This window comes from Panthera leo, chromosome B3 (genome assembly GCF_018350215.1).
Source record: "Panthera leo isolate Ple1 chromosome B3, P.leo_Ple1_pat1.1, whole genome shotgun sequence".
NCBI lineage: Eukaryota > Metazoa > Chordata > Mammalia > Carnivora > Felidae > Panthera > Panthera leo.
In genome coordinates this window covers 101,719,992-101,738,944 of record NC_056684.1, presented here as the reverse complement: position 1 = coordinate 101,738,944, position 18,953 = coordinate 101,719,992, and the positions used below count along the sequence as shown (strand labels likewise).

At 48.6% G+C, this 18,953-nt stretch overlaps 1 protein-coding gene across 7 annotated transcripts in view; it reads right to left on the bottom strand.

The window, feature by feature from the left end:
* SAMD4A (sterile alpha motif domain containing 4A) overlaps nucleotides 1–18,953 on the bottom strand; it is a 208,526-nt gene that overhangs the window by 339 nt on the left and 189,234 nt on the right. For all 7 annotated transcript variants that reach the window (XM_042943282.1, XM_042943284.1, XM_042943281.1 and 4 more), the window contains 3 exons: nucleotides 15,112–15,313; nucleotides 13,650–13,776; nucleotides 5,416–5,499 (listed from right to left, as the gene is read on the bottom strand). In XM_042943282.1, coding sequence (XP_042799216.1) covers nucleotides 5,416–5,499; nucleotides 13,650–13,776; nucleotides 15,112–15,313 — 413 coding nt within the window. The remainder of the gene's footprint in view (nucleotides 1–5,415; nucleotides 5,500–13,649; nucleotides 13,777–15,111; nucleotides 15,314–18,953) is intronic.

The window sequence follows — 18,953 nt, the reverse complement described above, 5'->3', positions numbered from 1 at the left end:
CACTCAACATCTGGAGAACAGCCATCTTTCCAAGAGCTGTAAAGAGCCTGGGAATCCACGTGAAGAGACCTAGTCCTCTCACATGCTAGTCGGGACAGACACGGAAAGCCACAGTGATGGAGGAGGGATGGCTGCTATGATGGAGTATGTGCCGGGCACAGCAGGAACGTGGAGGAAGGGCTATGTAAGGTGCCCCTGGAAGTCAAGGGCAGTTTCACAGAGGAAGAAAATGACTTTTGTAAGATGGTGCTGGTAGCAGAAGAGAGGAGGAGGCAGAAAAGGGAGAGGGTGAGGAGGGCGTCCAGCTCACGCTTACGTGTGATGTTGGTTGTCAGATGGTGGGGGCTGAGGGCTGGATGGAGGTCTAGGATGAGGGGTGGGGGGATGGAGGAGTGGCAGGAGATGTGCCGAAGAGCTGGCAGCAGGACATGCGGGTGGGCCTGTCCAGCTTACACCCCTTTGGCAGCATCTCTGTGTCACCGAGTCCCTGTTGAAAGACTGGGCATGAGGTGGCTATGACTCTGAGCCCTGGTCACAGCTGACTAGACCAGGGGTATGCATCTGACCCGCAATGATCCAGCTTTTCAGCCTCAAGAATCTGATTCGGGGTACGCACCATCGTTAGAGGTTGTGGGCACGGGGAACTGAAAGATCCTGTGGAAGTGGGTGAATGCTGAGGCTACGGAGGGTAGGCCGTGTCTACATTATGGAGAGTTGGTGAAACCAGGCTATAACATGGAGGAGGTGCATGTCAGAGACAGAGGCTAGGAGTGAAACAGACTGCAGAGGGAGCTGATGGCCGCCCAGCTCCTTTTCGGTTGTCTGCGTGCACATGGGACTATAGGAGAGTCCCCACCCCAGAATGAGGCCATAAGGGTCTTGTGTGCTATGAACAGGGGCTTGGACTTGGTAATCGGGGCATTATAAGCAGAGTAATCAGATCTGATTTTAGAATGGCTTCTCTGGCAGTTGTGTCAGATGACCTGAAAGAGGACACGGCTCGTGGCAGGAGGACCCCAGTAGTGGTCCATGCTGGGGATTGTCTGCAAGGGCTTACCCAGTGAGCAGACAGAAGCATGGGTCAGCCACTGTAGTAGGTAGAAGCAGCTGTGTTCAGTGACCACGAAATGAAGGCTGGGGGAGGGATGCAGGAGGCCTCCCTGGTTTTACTGATACCCAAACATCAGCAGGTGTGTCCTGATCTAAACGATGTGACAAACCTGGTCTATCAGGAGCATCTAGATGCGGCAGGCAGAACTCACGTGAGAGGTGAGTGGCACAGTGTTCAGGGAAAGCTGTGGGACCTAAGTGATAGGGAGGAATGCCGAGTACACTGCACAGGCCTGGCTTCCTCTCATGGGTAGGTTCACGTACAGTTTTAAGAGACGGTACCGGGTTTCCGGGTTTGCTGGGTTTCTCCCAATGGTAACATTTTGCAAAACTATAATATTACCACCAAGGTACTGATGTTGATACAATCTACCGGTCTTACTCAGATCTTCCCAATTTTATTTGTACTTGTGTGTGTCCCTAAAGTTCCATATAGTTTTTGGAGAGATTTTAAAGAAGAAAAGCAAATGACCTTTGAGAGTGTTTATGGTATCAGGTCATCAATCCTAGAGGCCCCCACATGTTAACTTATAATCAGTAACCTTTTGCTGACTTCTGCAAGTGTTAACCTGAGCCTCTTTTTTTTTTTAATTAAAAAAAATGTTTCATTATTTATTTTTGAGAGAGAGAGAGAGAGAGTGTGTGAGCGGGGTAGAGGCAGAGAGAGGGGAGACACAGAATCCAAAGCAGGCTCCAGGGTCTGAGCTGTCAGCACAGAGCCTGACGCGGGGCTCGAACTCACAAACTGTGAGATCATGACCTGTGCCGAAGTCGGACGCTCAACCAACGGAGCCACCAGGGCCCCTAACCTGAGCCTCTTATGGTGGTTCTGCAGTGGTAATGGGTCATGAGAAACAGTGAGTCTGTGTAAGTGTGTACCTAATGTGTGGCTGTGTAGAGGTCACTCTCTTGTCTATAGAAGTGGAGTGGCACACTCTTGCCAGGGCTCACCAGTCTGCTCATTAATGCCAACCCTTCATAGCTGTGTAAGTGGGGAGCTAGAAACATGAAAATCTTAATTAACCTAACCCCCACCTGCATTTTTACTGAAGTCCAATCCCACGCCTCATCCTACAAGGGTGATGGCATTCATCTGCCAGGAAATGACCAACAGGTACGTCCAGACTCACCATTTACAGTTGTGCAAGTTGTGCACTGCATAACTCTGAGCAGCACCATTCACATGTATTCATTATAGGTTTTATAGTTATTATGACAAATATCAAGTAAGTGGCAGAACAGCATCTTGAGAAAGTGGAGCCTTTTTCTAATTTGCACAAAGTCTCCATATCTGCTAGAAGTGGGGCTGTTAATAAGTCCCAAGGAGGAGTAAGGAGAGAAGATGAGAAGGAATGGCAAGGAGCATCAGAGAGTGGACTGGACATTCTCTTTGTGGTAGGATTTACTGCAGACTTCATCCTGCTTGAAGGAGCCTTGCTTTTGTAAAGCTGTGGCTGTTCCTGCCCATAAAACCCCTCTGCAGGAGGAAGATAGCAGCCAGGCCTGAGTCTTCCTTTATATCTGAGGCCACCAATCAGGAGCAGGCCCAACAGAGCCAGATGAAAGCCTTAAATATTCACAAACCAAGATGGCAGAGGCAACTACCTCCTGGGTGCTTTGGAGGGGCCAGGGGAAGTGCAAAGCAGAGACAGACAGGGAAGGCCAAAGAGAAAAATGGCTTAGACTGGCACAGGGGGGCTGCAGTTAGTGCAGGACACTGAGAGCAGAGATGTCAGCACAAAAGGTTGGGCCCGCAAGGCCTGGGGTCCATGGACCATCCTAGTATGTGGTATCCCAGGAACTTGGACACCCTCCCTTCCTGTCCTGAGACACAGGCAGAGGAATGTCTTTTGCTTTGCTTTACTCTCTCTCTCATTATTTGTCCTCCTGTAAAATGACTAATTCATTGGCATTCTGTCCCCAGAAAAGTCATCTTCCCCAGCACCTGGAAGAGGTGGGCTAGCAGAGAGTTGCCGTAATAGTGGGAGGGCTCAATGCCACTGTGCCCAGTTGGGCCACCCTGAACTTAATTTGCATTCTTTGCTCGGGAAACTGCTTACGAGGCTTCCCACCAGAGAGGATTATTGAGGGAAAACATAGCAATAAAAAGGCTTAGGAGATTAACAAGATGAAAACATTAGCAAAAAAAATCAGTTCAAAGAGGTTTTCTGTAACTATAGAAGAATAGGCTAAAAAACGAAGCCTTTCCAATGAAAACCTCCCTTTAATAAAGCGCATTTGGCACTCTTGCTACTAATGGTGATAACGTTAGCACTTAGCAGTTTGATAAGGGCTTCCAGCATGCCAATTATCTGAGATATATCAAGCCCTGGGGGAGAAGGTCAGTTCTCCTTGCTGACTCTCAAAGGCAGCAGGAGTTCTTCACCCGCCAGCTCCTGTAGGGTGGCAGGGAGCTTGGGCTGCCTGCAGTGGGCTGAGCTTGGCCTGAATTCTCACGGTCTGGGAGGCTTCCCTTTTTGAAAAATTGAGTCATAATTTGCATATCACAAATTTCACCCTTTTAAAGCGTATAATTCAGAGGTTTTTCGTATATTCACAGAGCTGTGCAGCCATCACCACTATCTAATTCCAGAACGTTTTCATCAGGTACCCATCAAGCAGTCACCTCCATTCCCAGTTCCCTCCGGCCCCTGACAACCACTAATCTATACTGTCTGTCTCTATAGATTTGCCTGTTCTGGACACTTCATAAATTCCTAAATGGAATCAGATACTGTGTGGCCTTTTGTGTCTGACTTCTTTCATATAGCATAATGTTTTCAAGGTTCATCCAAATTGTAGCATGTATCAGTAGCTCATTTTCTTTTTAAGGCTGTATGATATTCCACTGCCTGGCTATACAACATTTCACTCATCCATTTCCATCTGCTGATGGACCTTGGGTTTGTTTCCCATTACTCATTAGGGGCTATCAGTGAGCTGACCCAATCTCCTTGGTGAGCTGGAGAAGAGGAGCTCATGGCACCTCCCCTATAGAGGTGCCAAGGATGGACCAATGATGCTGTGAAGCTTCTAAGATAGGAGTGGCCAAGTGTTTGCAAATGGGGTTCCTGGAACCCCAGGGAGGTCACATCGGGAGCTGTGCCTTCCCACTGTCTGTTCAGTCAGCAGTGCTGGGAGGCCTTCAGCTAGCTCCCTTCTGGTACTGAGTGGAGGCTTTTTCTGGGCTATAGAGAGCCTTGCACAGCTGAGATCAGGTGGGTGCAGTCCTTGCTTTCCAATCTGCTCCATGTAGAGCATTTATTGGCCTCATATTTGGTGTCATGATAAGATTGTGTTTACAGGGACTAAAAATCCAAAAACCCCTGGTTAGGAGAACGAAGCTTGGGGAACAGCAGCTGACAGCAGCCTTTCTCCCCACCACTGCCAGATAGCACAGATTTTGGCTCTAGGTGTGCTGACCGCCCATCTCCAGGGTGGGTGAGCACATCCTGACTGGAGAGGGCTATTGGGAAGGGTCACAGGAGGCCTCTCTGACTCAGAGTCTCCCGGAGGTTGGCAGGAAGGGGTGGACATCTCTCCTCTGCCTGCCAAACATCCCTAGGGCTGGCTGGGAAACCAGGCTGGAGTAAGGCAATTGGTTAGTACCAGGAGGGCACTGAAGGCCTCCTGGGGTTTTTGTGATGACGTAGGGCTTCAGCCCAAACAAATGGTGGGACAACGCAGCTGCTTCTGGAGCTCCTTATGGGGCTGCAGCCCGTAGGCACACTGAACTAGATCATCACTGTCACACTGTGAAGGACATCTCAGACTGCTTGGGGCTCCAGGCATCATGGAAGCCGTTTGGAACAGGGAGACAGAAAAACAAGCAGGGAATTTTGTTTCAAAAATTCTATTTTTAGAGCAAGCTGGGATATGCTTGGACCAGACTGGGAGATCTAGTGCCGAGAAGGAAAGAATCCAATTCTGTGGCGGGGGGGATGTTGCCACTAAAAGCCATGTCTTGTGTTTCTGCCTCCTCCAGCTCACAGTGTTTGGCTAGGACAGCTGCTGTGGTGGAACCTCAGTGTGCACTGGGTGGGTGTCTCCGAGCAAAGATGGATAGCTTTGGTCTCCAGGTCCCTGACCCGCCTCCCAGAAAAGGAGGAGCAGGGTGCTGTGGGTACTAGGTGAAGTACGGCTTGATGAGGCTCCAACAGTACTCTGAGGCCCTCCTCTCTCCCTGTCCCCTGCCTACTTCCCCTGTACCTTTCCCATTACTCCTGAGCTACTGCCAGAGTGTGGACAGCAAATGATTGGTAGTCCTCCCAGTCAGGCCATAAAATGCAGGAAGGACCCACTCACCTCCCAGGGCGTGCTCGGTCATACTGAGGCACAAGGACTCCAGCCTATTGTTGATGTCAGGTTCAGTCACAGGAAGCTGGAATTCTGCAAGGGACAAAGGGTTATGTTGGTGACAGAGACTTTGAGAACAAGGAGAAGGTATGTACAGTGCTGTGGGGCTCCTCCCCCCCCCCCCCCCCCGACCCTGGGAGGACTCCGGGGATTATCAGGGTCAGTAGAGCGGTAAGTTACACCCTGGTTTCAACCAAACTCTGAGTCTGCTAGACGCAGAGAGTCCATTGTGAACATGGGCGGCTGGAAGAAAACTGGTAACTAAAAATAGCTGGTCACAGTCAGTCTGTCCAGCCTCTGTTCAGAACCCTCCAGCAGCTTCCCATCAGAGTAACAGCCAAGCCCCTGCCATGGCCCTCAGGGCCCACATGATCTGGCCTTTATTAACCTCGGCCTGTGTATGGCTCTCTCCTTCCTTCACTCCATCCCAGGCCTTCTTCTGCCCCAGGGACTTGGTGCTGCTGTTCTCTCTGCCCACAATGGTGGTCCCTAGATATTTTCATGGCTGTGCTCTCCCTGCCTTCACATCTCTGGCTCTCCTACTGTCTCTTTAGAAAGGACATTATATATGAACAGAACTTTTCTGGCCCTATCCCTTTCCTCAGCTTTATTTATTTTTGTCCACAGCTATCACCAACATCTGATATATTATGTATTTGCTTGCTGCTTGCCCCCAGTTGGATTTTCACTTCACTGGAGCAGGACTTGGCTCTGCTGCTACCTGCGCCTAGACCCGGCACCTGGAACTTGGCGCATTTTTGCTTTGTTACAAGAAAATGGAAACCACAGCATGGCGAGTGCCTCTTCTGAATCCAGGACCGTGCCAGGTGCCCAGTTCTCAAGCGAGACTCAGAGAGGCCAAATGACTTGGGAGGTTAGCTCGCTAACACAAGAGCCCACAAAGGTCTGATTCCAGAGCTGGTACTGTCCTGCATGCTGCAGCAACTACAGGTGCCTGTCAGTACTCTCAGCCTCTAGCCACTTAGAAGGGCTGAGATGTCTGCTGTGGGGGCTATCACTGCCCAGGACAATGCTGTGTGCATTCTAATCACAAAGCCTCCTTTATCATCTGGACCCTCCCTATCTCCCCAGACTCCAGTCCCTCATCCTCCCCACCCCCCCTCCTCCTCCTCCTCCTCCTCCTCCTCCTCCTCCTGTTCTGTTGGGGCCCTCACTGTCAGTACCTCCCCCATCTCTCATCCTGGGAAGCTCCTGAGCATCTTTCACTGGCTTGCAGACTTTTTTATTTCCCATAATATACCCAGCCATGGTCTTCTGGCATACTTCATACATGTCTATTGAGTGATGAAAAAGATGGAACAAGAAATAAAAGGAAAGTCTGACAACTAAGAATTGTGAAATCCTATGGCGGGAGTGGGGGTGGGGGCAGAAAAATCAACAATGGGATATGTTCTGGGGGTCTGGGAATTTTAACACTGCCACTGTCTTCATATGTGACCGTAGGAAACTTCTCATCATTGTGCCTTAGCTCTTCCATCTGTAAGTGGGGAAAGGATCCTGGTGGCCCAAGCTTCAGGCCAGTTCCTTGCTCCTTCGAATCTCCACCAGGGGGCACTTGGGGCTGGAGGGCAGGATTACAAGTGAGGTTAGGTTGGTGGTTTAGTGGGATAGGAAGTTGAAACCAATAGCTAAACCAAAGTATTTGTTTTCCTTGATCAGCTATACATTTAAGTTTTCTCTGCAATCTGTGTTCCCCATTACTGGCTAATTCACAGGCAGATGTCATTTCCATTGTTTAAAATTCTCAGAGTAAATTGGCAAAATGGATCAATATGAAAAACACTAGGGAGCAGATAGGGTTCTTTCTGACACAAGTTCCAGCCAGCATCAATGGTTTTGAAAGGCAACTGTGCCAATTTATGAGCAGACAGAGGATGATCAGGCTTCCCAGGAAGCTGGGAGCCAGGGAGAATTGAAGGGTCTTTCCCACCCCACCCACTGTTGCTCTCAGAGTAAGGTCGGGGCAATTAGACAATCCAGAGGGAAGAGTATTTTAGTATTTTCATCCATTCATGTGAAAATCATATGCATGCAAAATTAGCAGCCTTCAGGGTGTGAAATCTATAAAATAGAAACACAGTTTTATATATAGCCAGTTAGCAAATATGAAAAAAAAAAACCCTCAGCAATTATAACCATCCATATGCTCATTGTAAAATTTAGTTTACTCTCTAGCACTCCCCTTTAAACAAACACTGTGGAGAGATTTGGATAAATAAAGATGCTCGACATTTGGAGAGAAGTGTTTCAGCTGCAGGATTTCTTGCCAACACGCAGCAAAATGCCATATTCTAAGCCTAGGACTGAGTGTTTCAAAAAGGGGGCTGAGAAATGCAGGGCTCTCCACTCTAGAATCTCCAAACCTTAGTGGCTGCTCTTTTAGGTTGAAAGTTGGCATGGTTCTTTTTATCTTTCAGCTCTTCCCTCTGGTGCGCTAGGGTGTCATGACCCCCCCCACCACTCTCAGAGTGGCTCTGAAAAATTCTGAGTCTCAGGAGAAGCCCATATGTTCACACTCCAGAGTTTCCTAATAGTGTGACTTTTTAATTGTGTATTTGATAAAAACAGATCTGTGGCATCTCCCCACACATACAAGACAGAGGGAGACCAGCTGGGTGGATAACAGCTTCCATCTCAGGCTAGAAGCCCTCAGCCAAGTGTGGCTTGGGTGGGCAGAACTCTTAAAGCCCGAGGGAAGCATTTGGGCAGCTCCTGCCACCCAGGTACACAAGAACCAGCAGGCCAGCTCTTGCTGTGGCTGCTGTTAACCCAAGGGCTCACTGCATTTAGCCTGGGCTCCCAGCTGTAATGGACAAGGCAGACATAGTTTTATGTCTTCAGTAAGGTAAAAAGGAAAGACTAACTAAGCCTTCTCTGCTGTTGTGTGCAACAGGCCTGTTTCCTTAGCTCAGACGGTATCTCTGAGAACTAGGAATTTTTCCCCTATCAGACCATTCCAGTATTTAGTGAGGATCCCCCGTTCTAGGATGCCCAGGGTTTAGGCTGATGTGGGACTTTTTAATTGTGCCTTTCCAAAAGTCCCATAAGTACAGAGCCTAGTGCTCAGGCCCAGGGTCAAGAAGATTCTGGAAGGGGGGCGCCTGGGTGGCTCAGTCGGTTAAGCATCCGACTCCGGCTCAGGTCATGATCTCACTGTACGTGAGTTCGAGCCCCGAGTTGGGCTCTGTGCTGACGACAGCTCGGAGCCTGGAGCCTATTTCAGATTCTGTGTCTCCCTCTCTCTGACCCTCCCCTGTTCATGCTCTGTCTCTCTCTGTCTCAAAAACAAATAAACATTAAAAAAACATTAGATTCTGGGAGGGAGCAGCCACCCATTCCTAATGAAGTGCTGCTGTTGGGTCCACCTGGGGGGGGGTGGGGATGTGGCTTTTCCTTGGCAGAAACCAGCCATCTCAGCTGAGTGTCTGCTATGTGGCACCTATGGTGCAATTCTGCAGCTCTCTCCCAGTCCCTGAGGCTGAGGTAAACAGGCCAGTGTCTTTAGTACTTTATAATAATAAATGGAGTATTTTAGGAAGAATCTCTAGAATCCCAATTTGCCAATGATAGTTAAGACCACCTGTTGAATAACTAGGAAGGCTTCAAGTTAAGTGAGAAGTGGGATTGCTGGGAGGAGAGAAATCGGGGAGGTTGATGAGGATGGGACAGAGGATGGAGACGTGGGATCTGGACTGGATAAAGGGAATAAGGAAGAAAGGGAAACAGGGAGTATGGGAACCAAACAGAAAGGGAGGGCAGTAACAGAAGGAAAAGAAATCAGTGTGGGCAGGGACACTGATCATTGCAGAGACAGTCGTGGCGGTCATGGCGGGTGACAGAGGAACAGGAGTAAGTCAGTCGCACACCCCTGAGTCTGCTATGGGGAATGAAGCTTTTCTCTGGTGGCCTAATTCCTAAACCTGCAGAAGTTTGTGCTGTAGAAATCCTCTGGGACCCACACTTTCATGCAAAGTGATGAGGAGAATATGGTATAAGACAATATTGTACTATCTTGCCCCAGATTGGACTGAGTTTAACTTTCAGACGCAGGAGAACACGGGCCCAGCTGGGTTCTTAGCTGTGATACAACTGATTCATTTACCAACCTCCCTATTATCTGCCAATCCTGAGCAGGACTGTTTGCCTTGGCTTACCAGAAGTCAGAGAGCAAATGTGCATCAGATACTTTAAGTGGGTCCCTGTTCTGGTCACTTCCTCTGCATGGCAGTCCCTTCCGTTCCCCTAATGGACCTAGTGGGTGGATGGTAGTCTTCCTTTCCACACTCTTTCAAAAGGTAGTTCTCTGGAAGGAACCTGAAACTCCCACTGAAGAGGAAATGAGTGGTGACAGCTTTGTGCACTGTGCACTGTGCTTCCAGGTGTGCATCATTCTGAGTGTGGAAGAAATACAGTCATGAGCTGGTGCAGAGGGGAGGTTTGCTATGGTGAACAGATACATCACATCATGAAATGCTGCCCTGTAAGGCACCTTATTCATCTCCCATCTGGACAGTCGAGCACCAATGGTAGTTTGCACATGGTGTTGTGCAAGGGAAGGAAGAAATCCCCAGAATGTGGCTCTGTGAGGCTGCCTAACCTACCCTTCCCCATACTTTTCTTTTAAAGTTGGCTTCTGGTCCCTCTGCCCTTTCCTGTCAGGCCCTCCAGATGGTTAGGAGCTTTGATGGCCTAGTGTCACACCAGGGCTGTTTTGAGATCCTCTCTGACTGGATCTCAAGGGTTGGCTGAGCCTGGGTCAGCAGGAAAGATCTGCTTCCAAGATAAGGTAATCACTCTCCAAGCAATTTGCAAACGAATTTTCCAGTTTGGAAAACACCCTGCCTTTTGGGGAAACATGATGTCACTCACCAGGCACGACACTTGTTTTGAGCTCAAATAACCCCTCTGGTGAGTTTATCAGATCCCCTCCCCCTTGCTCTGAGAGGACCAGCCTAGTGCTTCTTATTCACACCGGAGGCCATTGAGAGGCAGCCGTCACTTAACGGCTCTCCTGGTTTGTCCTGGGAAACATCTAAAATCTGTCTGTGTGGGAGTAAATTAAAAAAACACCCTGACATGGCCTCCTAGGGGTCCACAAATCCTGTAGATCCAGGAAAGACGACATTATCTTGCAGATTCAAGCCAGGTGACTGATCGGTTGATACAAAAGTTGGGGGCTTGTTCTAGCCCCTAGACTTTGGAGACATTTAAAGTCTTCCACCATTTTAATGGAAGTATTTAAGTTTACAGAATTGAAACTTCCTTAGAATGTATTATAGTTTCCAAGATTTACCCATATGGTTTAAAATGGATGCTCCGAAGACCTCTAATGGCCAGGAGGAAGCCACTATGCTATACTGTAAACACAGTTTTCTAAGTATTTAATTTGGGGTCGATTATACATCTCTATTCCATTTTGTGTTCACTACTACTCCTACTTGTGTAAAGATGAAAGCCACTGGCTGCTTTTCAGATTTTGACTCCTTGATATGATACTTATAGTTTAGTCCCGCTCCCCGCGCCCCCCCCCCTCCCCCCCCCCAGGCCACCAGCCCCTAGATCCCTGCCTTAACTAGGCAAGGGCACACAAGGATGTGCTGCTCTGGGTGGAAGGGCCCAAGAGACCCCGTCTATCTAGGACAACTTCATCTGGGTCTGGCTATGGCAGTTAGATGGGCCTGCCCTGTGAAGGAGGCTGTCTCCTCAGGAAGAAGCAAGAGTTCTGGTTATGACTTCTGGTCTTGAAAACCAGTGTCTGATCTGTAAGGGGTAGGGATGACCTTGGAGACTGAAGAGGAGCATCCCTCTGCCCATGACAGTTACTTTGTGCAGCCTCTGTTCCCTTTAGCCAGGGATCCTGAGTCATGGCTGTGCCCTGCCTCACCCTTCATGACCATGTCCCAGGAAGAGCCGCCCAGCGTGGGCTGAGTGTGCTAGTCAGGACTTAGGAGTGGCTCCTGCCGAGCACTCACCGGTGTATTTGCAGTCAGGAAATCTGGAGTAGCCCTGTCCCCATGCCTTGGCTATTATTAGAAATGCCAGGGTTCATCAGACCCTTGCTGGAGGTGGGTTTGTAATGCTTATGCTAGAGGCTAATTTAATCCCCCCTTTCCAAAAAAGTCCCCAAGCAGTTTCTGGAATTCTAAGTCTAGCATACAAAGAACATTATTTAGAGACTTCTGGGTTAACTACCAGGAAAACTGAAAATCCTTGTAAGTGGCTGCCTCTGGGAGATGAGACTGTGGGCTGGGAGGGGGAGGGGAAAGGGGCAGTCACTTTTTCTTAAAAGCCCTCCTGTATTATTTGATTTTTTAACTATGGGAATAACAGGCTTCATGGGAAGAGCATGCAAATGATCTTAGGGTCATAGTTGCCCTGAGCATGAGCAAGCAGCTCACAACTGCTCTACAACAGCAGAGGGGAAACAAAAATGCAGGTGGGAGATCTGTATCTACAGACTCAAATAGTCTTCCTAGGGATGGCCCAACTCTTCCTGGTGGGCCTGGTCTTCCCAATTAAGACAGGGAGAATGTGGGGAAAAAGAGAGGACTGAGGACTTGGAAGAGAGCCAAAGGAAGGGATAAGAGCTTTAGAATGGAGCAAGGAGGCTACAAGTATATAGGGATTGAAGGAGAAGGAGAGTGGTCAGCTATGCTAGGGCTCCTGTGAGGCTATGAGGTGGCTGGGCTGCAGTCCCAGGACTGAGGTCAGGATGAAAGATCTCCTTGTACCCAGCATGTCTCCCAATATTGTCTAGATTCTCTTATTGGGAATGGATTACACATGATTCTGCACCAAAACAGAGACTGGGACTAAATGACCTAGGGAGAAGACCTTCAGAGTCCCTAAATTTTATCAAATATTTCTTCCCAGGAAGTTATAAGTATCAAAACAGAGAAAAGGAGCTTTAAAACAAAAGTATGCAAAGAGGAGAGGTTCTAGAAGTCAAGAAGCAACCTCAAGCAAGCATCTGGACTGTCGTCCTTTCCTGACACACCTTACCTTGTGGTGGCTTCTCACTTCCCTTCCTCCTCAGTGTCTCCCCACCTCCTCGAGGCACATGCCTGCTCAAAATCTTCCATACATTCCTCACTGAGAATGGGTGGGGCCTGAGCTCCTCGGCCTTGGATTCAGAGCCCTCATCATCAGCTGTAATCCTTCCAGTTCCCTTGGTCTACTCTCTGCTACTTCAGTCTGACCCTTTGACTTAGCCACGGCTTCTGGAACTCACTGAGATAGTACAATTGCAGTCTTGCTCTCTTCACTCCTTCTGCCTGCAACTCCACCCTCCTCTTTCCACTTCACCCCCTGTCACCTGAAGCTCAGCTCCAGTTCCAAGAAGCTTTCTTGCCCACCCAGGCCACAGTGACATTTCCTCTCCTTAAAGTTCTATAAGACTTACTGTATAGAGCGTGTCTACTGCCTAAGGTGGGTATTTTCCTACAGGTACAACACCTGTTCCTGATTTTCCTGCCTAGAAGGTCACCTAGCTAGATACAGTAATTGCTTGCATGGCTTCATAGGACTCATGGAGTCTTAAGAGGTCACTGTCTGCATAGATAAAGTGTGCAAGCAATTGTTGTCTGTGCATAATTCTGGCTACTCTGTTTTAGGAGGCTCATGGTGAGAGGTGCAGCTGACTTGAAGTGCACCAAATTGCTCTTTAACCAAGTAAAGGGAAGATGACTGGTCCAATAAGTCATGTTTGCAAGGCGCTCCCAAACCAGGGGAAGTCTCTTAGTGCTAATGCTGTCAAGTTTTCTCTTTCTCTGTCTCACTTCCTGCACATCCCCCCACGTATACACAAAGTACACACACACACACACACACTACACATGGAACCCCTCCCAACTCCCCCAAATAGCCCTCCAGTGATAACTCTGGTTTAATCAATCTAGAAATATGACTAGTATCAAAAATATCCCCGTCAGATTGCAACCGACTCTGGGGCTCCATGTGCTGGCTCCCAGCCAGCCAGCCGCTATTCATGCTGGCAAGGCACAGTTTAAAAAAGGAAAGGCTTCTATAAGCTCAAAAGAATGCGTGGTGACAGTCGAGGCTAAGCACTTTCCGGCTGGGTTCACAGGGGCATCTATTTTGGCGTCCTGGCCTCCCCTGTGTCAGGGGGAGGAGAGAGGGAGAGATCAAGTGCATGGACCTACCTGGCTGCTGGAACATCAGCATATTCTGTGGAGAAGTGTGCACAGGCAACGAGCGGGTCCTTTGGACTGAGCTGTGGGTGCGGCTTGGCATGCTGTTGCTGCCCCCAGGATTGGCAAACCAGAGGTTCTAATGAGAAATGCAAAAGGGGAACCATTAGTCCAGACAGGGGAGGGGGTGCAGAGCAGGGCTACCGGCCAGAATTCAAGAGGCAAATACCCCTGGAGAACTCTTTGCTAACTTCTGGAAAAAGGCTTGCAGGCTACCCATCTGCATATTTATAGAGAGGGGGTTTAGATTCCATTCATTTTTATCCCCCTCTCCAAGCCCCGGGCCTCTCTAAGCCCCAGCTTAATCTGGACAGCTCTCTCCCTTACTATCTCCAAAACTCTTTTTATCCCTTTTGTTGCCTTTGCTTTTCCTATCACTTTTTTCAGGGATGGGAAGAGTTCTATAAATGTTTGCAACGAAGAGCACAAACTATTTCAAGGCTCTCATTTGATTTTCCTTTTGAGATTCTTACAACTTACTACAAAGCGAGGGGGAGAAAAAAGAATCTTTCAGCTGGCAACGAGCTGGCACACTTAGCTTGCGTTTATTATCACGCGGGTGTCCTAGTGGTGACTTCCTCTTGAACTGATTTGGGGCTTCCCACAACAGTCAGATAGTGGGGCTCTCTCATACCTTGTCCTGTCCCCTGGGGCATAAATGCTGCCCATTTTGCCTGGAGCTGTTTTCCTGTTTTTAAACCAATCTGCCATCCCTAAGTTCCTCATGACAACCCAGGCCCACTTGTGTCCCTCTACTCCCAGCCCCAACCTGCAGAGCCCCACAGAGCTGGGCACACAGGTGCAATGCATTGGGTGGGGTAGAGAAACAGGACTTTGGGGTGAGAAGCTTTGGGACGGAAGTCAGCTCTATACCGCATAGCAAAGACCTCTGGGCAGCCTGGCCTTGAATAGGCAGAGAATGTTCCAGCTCTCCCTCTGGTAGCCTCTCTTAGGCTCCTCTTTGGATTCTCCACCACACCTGGGACCGTGACAAAGGAGCTATCTTCCATGAATAAAAAGGCTGAGAAAGCTCCTTAGATGCTCAGGCTCCTCTGGAACCCAGATCTGAGAGGTGTTGAGGTCTGCTGGGTCAGGTAAAGGAGCCAGGCAAATAAAAGATAGGTCTCGCAGTGCTTCCTCAAGGCCCTCATGTGCAGGGCCCACACAATTAAAGGTTAACGTGGTTATAGGGCGTCTTAAATAAATGCACATGAAGCCAGGTACAGCCATGTAATTGCTGTGTCTCCCAGAGAAACAGTGCAAACAGCTGGTTCCCTCCCAGCATAGGGCCACGTGTATCTCACTGCGGCCTTCCCTTGGCCTCTCCGCTCACCTCGGGGGTCATGTGGGGTAGGTCCTGAAGCCTCAGGCCCTGAGCCTGGCTGCCCACCCTTCTTCTTGGGGCAGAACAAACCTGTCTTCCTTGTTTCATGATGGCGGGGTTGGCTGTGGTGTTGCGCTGGGTGGAGCTGACAAATCCACTGGTACCCAGGAGGCCAAGGCGGGCAGAAGGGACGTTCCGGGAGGGGATCTGGTACTGGCGTGGGTTCCGTCTGCCCATACCACCGCCTACAGAGCTGGGTGTCGGGAGGGAGTTAGACTGCCCAAAGCCGCGACTGTGAGAGGGAACAGAGAAGAATGGGGAGACTGTCAGTCACCCTTAGCCCTTCCCAAACCCAGGTTGCCAGTGGGATGCCTCCTTGGAACCTGCCTACATTTTGACAGTTGTGAGGTCTATCTAGGGGCAGGGGGTGGTTCTGTGCCAGGAAAGGGCTATGATTAAAGTGACAGCTAAGAGACATCCGAGAGTGACTATCATGTGCACCATCCTGGGACTATCACGTTAATTCTTCAGTTCTCACGACAACCCTACGAAGTAGGTGCTCTATCCTCTGTTACAGCTGGAGAAATAAAACAGGGAGCTTAACAATTTTGCAGAGGTCACACAGACAGCAGGCGACAGCGCTGCAATATGTGCCTAGGAAGTTAACCAGGGTGCTCTTCAGCTTTCTTCCGTGCTGGATTCCAGGGCCCTGAGCACTCACGTGCCCATCAAGAAGCCACACAGCACAAAAGCAGCCGAGCCAGGATCAGTGCTCCTTCCGTCACACCACAGTCTTTCTGATGTCTGTCTGTATGGCACACTTGGAGGTAGTAGCCAGTGAGCCCCACTAAGATGTAAGCTCCAAGAGAGAAAACATGGTGTCTGTCCTCATCAGTCCTGCATGTCCCATGCCTGAGTCAGCTCCTGGTACAGCAAGTGCACGTTGAATGAATGAATGAATCTCTGTCATCATGATGCTTCTTCTCCCTGTGGAAAAGCTGACCCCACATCTGGGGCTCTGACTCCCAGGTTGAGAGTAGGGAAGGGGAACAGAGATGATGACGTTTGCAAGTGCTCCAGACCTAGGATGCTGACAGCTCCCCACTCCACAGACCCTTCCTGCAGAAAGATCAGGAGGTTGCGTGCTTTCCCACATGGACCTACGTAGGCTGCCAGGGACCCCTGGCATTGCACTCGGATGCTGTGCTCCCATTGCTCCAGTGACCTCAGTGCCCAAGAACTCATCCTCTCCAACATGCCTCAGGTTCTGGGAGGGTACACAGCAGCCAGTAGGGTTTCAGGAACCAGCACATTCCTTCCAAGAAGAGTCAGCTTTAGTCATTCACTGGTGTTTAACTCACAGTGCTTTACCTCCAACAGCCACAAGATGGAACAGACTTGCTTTCCCAGCCACACAGGGGAGGTCTGTACCAAACCTGTGAGGAGACTCCAGGAGACAGGGCTGACGTAGTTTAACCAGTTGAAGATGATTGGGGGCAGGGGTGCTGTAAAACAGTCATTTCCTGAGAAAGGGTTGTGGGGGGTGGAGAGGGGCATCTAAGCCATCAGCACTGTTAATCTCAGAGAATGTTTTCTCTTCTTCCCAGAATGCCTAAATTTCCAAGGGGGAAAGGGGGTACGGAAGAGAATTCCATGGGTGAGCTGGCTGCAACTGGTTTCTGGACTTGTGTCTTTCCACTTCCAGGTTTTTGTGGCCAAGGAAAGGATTCCTGATTTCTGTCAGGGGCCCATCTATGTGTGGTAAGAAGGACATTCATGGGTTATATGTATCTAGCTCATCCTTTCCCACCTCCTTTTTACTAGCATTAAATTTTTTTGGTTTGAAAGAAGAAATTTGGGCCAGGAGGGGATAAAAGTAATTTCATGTGATCTAGGAGACCTCTTTTGAGAAGGATAGTCTGAGATCCACGACAAGTGGAAACAAGGATCAAGTGGTTTTTTTTTTTTTTGTTTTTTTTAACTATGAAGACTAGCCCTTTGGTTTTTAGAGTTGGAATATTGGCCACCTGGTAGATGATTCAGTATTCTAAGACTTCTCCTTATTTAGTGCAGATAGCTTTTTTGCTCATTTTCCTTTTCGGTTGGATTTTTAAAAAGCTATTTCATATGCAAAATACAGTAGTCAGTGAGTGATGCTAAAATGATTTGTGCTTCCAGGAAGGGCAAGACTATATTCTTGAGCAATGTGGGCAGAGGATTCTGCTATGGGACACTTGGTCACTGAAGACAGGAGGGCTCTAGGGACTCCTAAAGTTAGGATGCATGAGTTGGGCTGTATGCAGCAGGTAGAGCCCAGAACATTTTGGGGTCAGGATAGATGAGGGGGCAGAATTTGGATAGGCTACCTTTCTAATGTCTGTGGGGCCCTACTGTGACATACTTAGTTGGTTATTACAAAGCCAGAGTTGTTGAGGGTTGCCACTTCTGGCAACCAGAGTCAGGGCTTAGGTTACTTAAGACCACTAGGCTTAATGACATAATCATTCTCTCTGGGGAGAGGACCAAGTGACACAAGTAAGTTTTCATTCCTTATCCTTTTTTTTAACATATTTTTTAAAATTTTTACTTATTTTTGAGAGAGAGAGAGTGTGAGCAGGGGAGGAGCAGAGAGAGGGAGACACAGAATCTGAAGCAGGCTCTAGGCTCTGAGTTGTCAGCACAGAGCCCAGCACAGGGCTTGAACTCATGGACCGCGAGATCATGACCTGAGCTGAAGTCGGATGCTTTAACCGACTGAGCCACCCAGGCACCCCTCATTCCTTATTCTTTTACTCTGCCCACCTCTGCTTTCCTAAATCTGACCATCTGATTTCATTACGTTGAAATGCGTGAAAAGACTGAGAAAATAACATTAATAAGAACAAACTAATTGGGGATTTGTGATAATTCATGCAGGGGCTGGGCTGCATTTACCTTTGTACTATGGGAGGAACAGGTCTTCAAAGCAAATTAATAGGATAAAAAGATCTCATTAATAGCATAAAAAGGGATAATATAAATGAGAACAAATTATTTTCTAGAGCTTTAGCAACTTCCAATTGAACATCCACAATTGATGAGTGAATTTATTCTTATCAATAAAAACAGGTCCATCAAGATTCCAATATGGCAAACCTTGGGTAGCCCAAGACAAACGTTCGTTAATAACACTCTAGAGAGGTCAGGTTTAATGGGAACTCTCATATGGACCAAGGACAAAGCAGAGCAGACAGAGGCAGGGGATGACAGTCTTGAGAGAAGCAAAGAGCTTAAAATCTCTATCTTTATCTTTATCCTCTAAAGTCCTTCTTCTCCTTGGAACTTGTTTCCTGAGGGCTTGGTGTTGGCAAGAGGGTCTGGAACCTCATCCTCTCGCTTGAGAGAGATGCACTGTTGCCCTTATAAGGAGAGTGAGCCTGGGAAGGGGGTAGTCCCTGAGATGGGAGGCCTATGAGCAGGCCTTGCCTTTTACCTGGGCCCCTGGCAATCCTCAGGGTGCACAGGTGGTCCAGTCCATCCCACCAGGAAGGGCAACCCCAGAGAGCTTGGAGACAGGGAGCTGCCATAAAGAGGGCTGCTCTTCCTGACTTTTTTCTACACATCAGCTGGAGTCTATGAGAGCTGCCTGGCATGTGGCATGTACAATGGTTAAGAGCACTGACTCTGCAGCTGGTGCTGGCTTGCCTGGTCCAAATCCTGGATACCACTGCCTACAGACTCCTCTGTAAATTGAAGTTAATAATAGCAACTGTACCTCATATGATTGTTGCAAGGATTATATGTATTAATATTCCTAAAATGCTTGGATACCACTTGGCACATAGTACTAAATGTTTGTTTAATAAATAATGGTGTTATATATGCTAGAATATGATAACACTTCAATTTTTACATTAATCTTTAATGAAAGGTTTTCATAAATCCCAACTATC